This window comes from Silurus aristotelis, assembly GCF_946808225.1.
Source record: "Silurus aristotelis genome assembly, chromosome: 2".
Taxonomy (NCBI): Eukaryota; Metazoa; Chordata; class Actinopteri; order Siluriformes; family Siluridae; genus Silurus; species Silurus aristotelis.
In genome coordinates, this window is record NC_139575.1 from 9,345,918 (window position 1) to 9,347,439 (window position 1,522).

The 1,522-nt window shown below is 39.4% G+C and overlaps 1 protein-coding gene across 3 annotated transcripts in view; it reads right to left on the reverse strand.

The window, feature by feature from the left end:
• Nucleotides 1-1,353, reverse strand: part of orc1 (origin recognition complex, subunit 1) — a 21,139-nt gene extending 19,786 nt beyond the window's left edge. Inside the window, exons 1-3 of one of the 3 annotated variants that reach the window (XM_083566626.1) lie at nt 1,243-1,353; nt 330-432; nt 91-218 (exon numbers count right to left, since the gene is read on the reverse strand). In XM_083566626.1, the coding sequence (XP_083422752.1) occupies nt 91-218; nt 330-432; nt 1,243-1,270 (259 nt within the window). In that variant the 5' untranslated portion in view covers nt 1,271-1,353. Of the gene's footprint in view, nt 1-90; nt 219-329; nt 433-1,114 lie in introns of all 3 variants that reach the window. The other 2 variants (XM_083566628.1, XM_083566627.1) reach the window with 2 other exon arrangements.
• Nucleotides 1,354-1,522: the final 169 nt, after the last annotated feature.

Here is a 1,522-nt window from a genome sequence, read left to right on the forward strand (position 1 = left end):
GAATCAGAAAAATCAGATCCATCACTCAATAATGCAGAAAAAAAAGACCAGATCATTAACGTGGCAGTGTGAAAGGAGACAATCTCTTACCATCACAGAACAGCTCGAGCAGCTGTGCGACGTACGGGTTATCGTTGTCCTCTCCCTCGATCAGAATACACTGACCTACAGACACCTGCGCACCATCCGGCCGTCCTTCTACAGATATAGTCAAAGACCTGAGGAGCATTTCAGACAAAAAAATAACCAAACGTCAGAAATAAAAAGGATGTCAATGGGTTGGAATCCCAAGCTCATTATGTGATCCAGCCCAACACCTCCAAACTCACTCATGATGGTGTCTCTTCAGCTTTCGGTCTTCACGGATAGGTTTTCCAGGCCATGAGTAAGTTCTTCTCACACGCAGTCTTGTGGCATAGGGACTCATTTTTCCTAAAATGACAAAACACTCCCTGATTTAATTTCCCATTAAATAACTCATCAAACTACTGATTTCATAACCGAAAGAAAAAATAAATAAATAAAAAAAATAAATTACTATTTAAACTACCAATCAAATTACCAATAAAAATGACTAATCAAACTACCATTTAAACTATTAATCCAATACTGTACAAACTACTAATGAAAATGAGGGGATCTGTAGCTCAGTGGTTAAGGTGCTGAGTTACTGAGCCAAAGGTCAGGGGCTCAATCAGTGGTATCGCCAAGCTGCCACTCTTGGGGCCCTTGAGCAAGGCCCTTAAGCTTAAAAATATACTGTGCTGTAATGTATGTGAGACAAATAAAGGCTATTCAAAATACTGCACAAAACTGATCAAACCGTTGCTTAAACTCCCAATCAAACTTCAAATTAGCAATTATCCAGTTTGCTACCAAACAAACAAACTACCGACCAAACTACCGACCAATCCGCCGCCCAAACTACCAATCAAACTACCAATCAAACTCCCAATCTATGAGTCAGGCTCAACTTCAAATCATTCATCCTGCTTCATACTGTAATACACCATATAACACGTGTAGGCCAGTGTATTCTAGAGGATGTGGTGAACTTCTGCCGAGAGCAGAAGGACATTTGGGACTCAATCTTTCATTGCGCTGATCTGCTTACCTTTATTAAGACTCCTTTATATTTAATTAATGTGCGTTAATCTGATTCCGTCAAACTGCTCTACACTATAACATTCACTGAAGGTTCACTCTAAAAGTCTAAAAAATAACTAGAAATAACTCTACAACCTAAACACGCGCGAGACCAGCGCTGCATTAAGCCGCAGCGTTTTTTCGCGCGTAAATGACGTCACCATAGTACACGCCCACTTGACCGGCGGAAACAGTTCGTAGGAATCCCGAGAGTTGTCGGCTGAGTCTTAAACACATATAAGTGCACTACGTAGGGAGCGCTAGAATACAAACCCGGAAGTGGGTTTACTAACGCAATTTTATAGTAAAATGCATTCGGATCTTATATATATATATATATATATATATATATATATATATATATATATATATATAT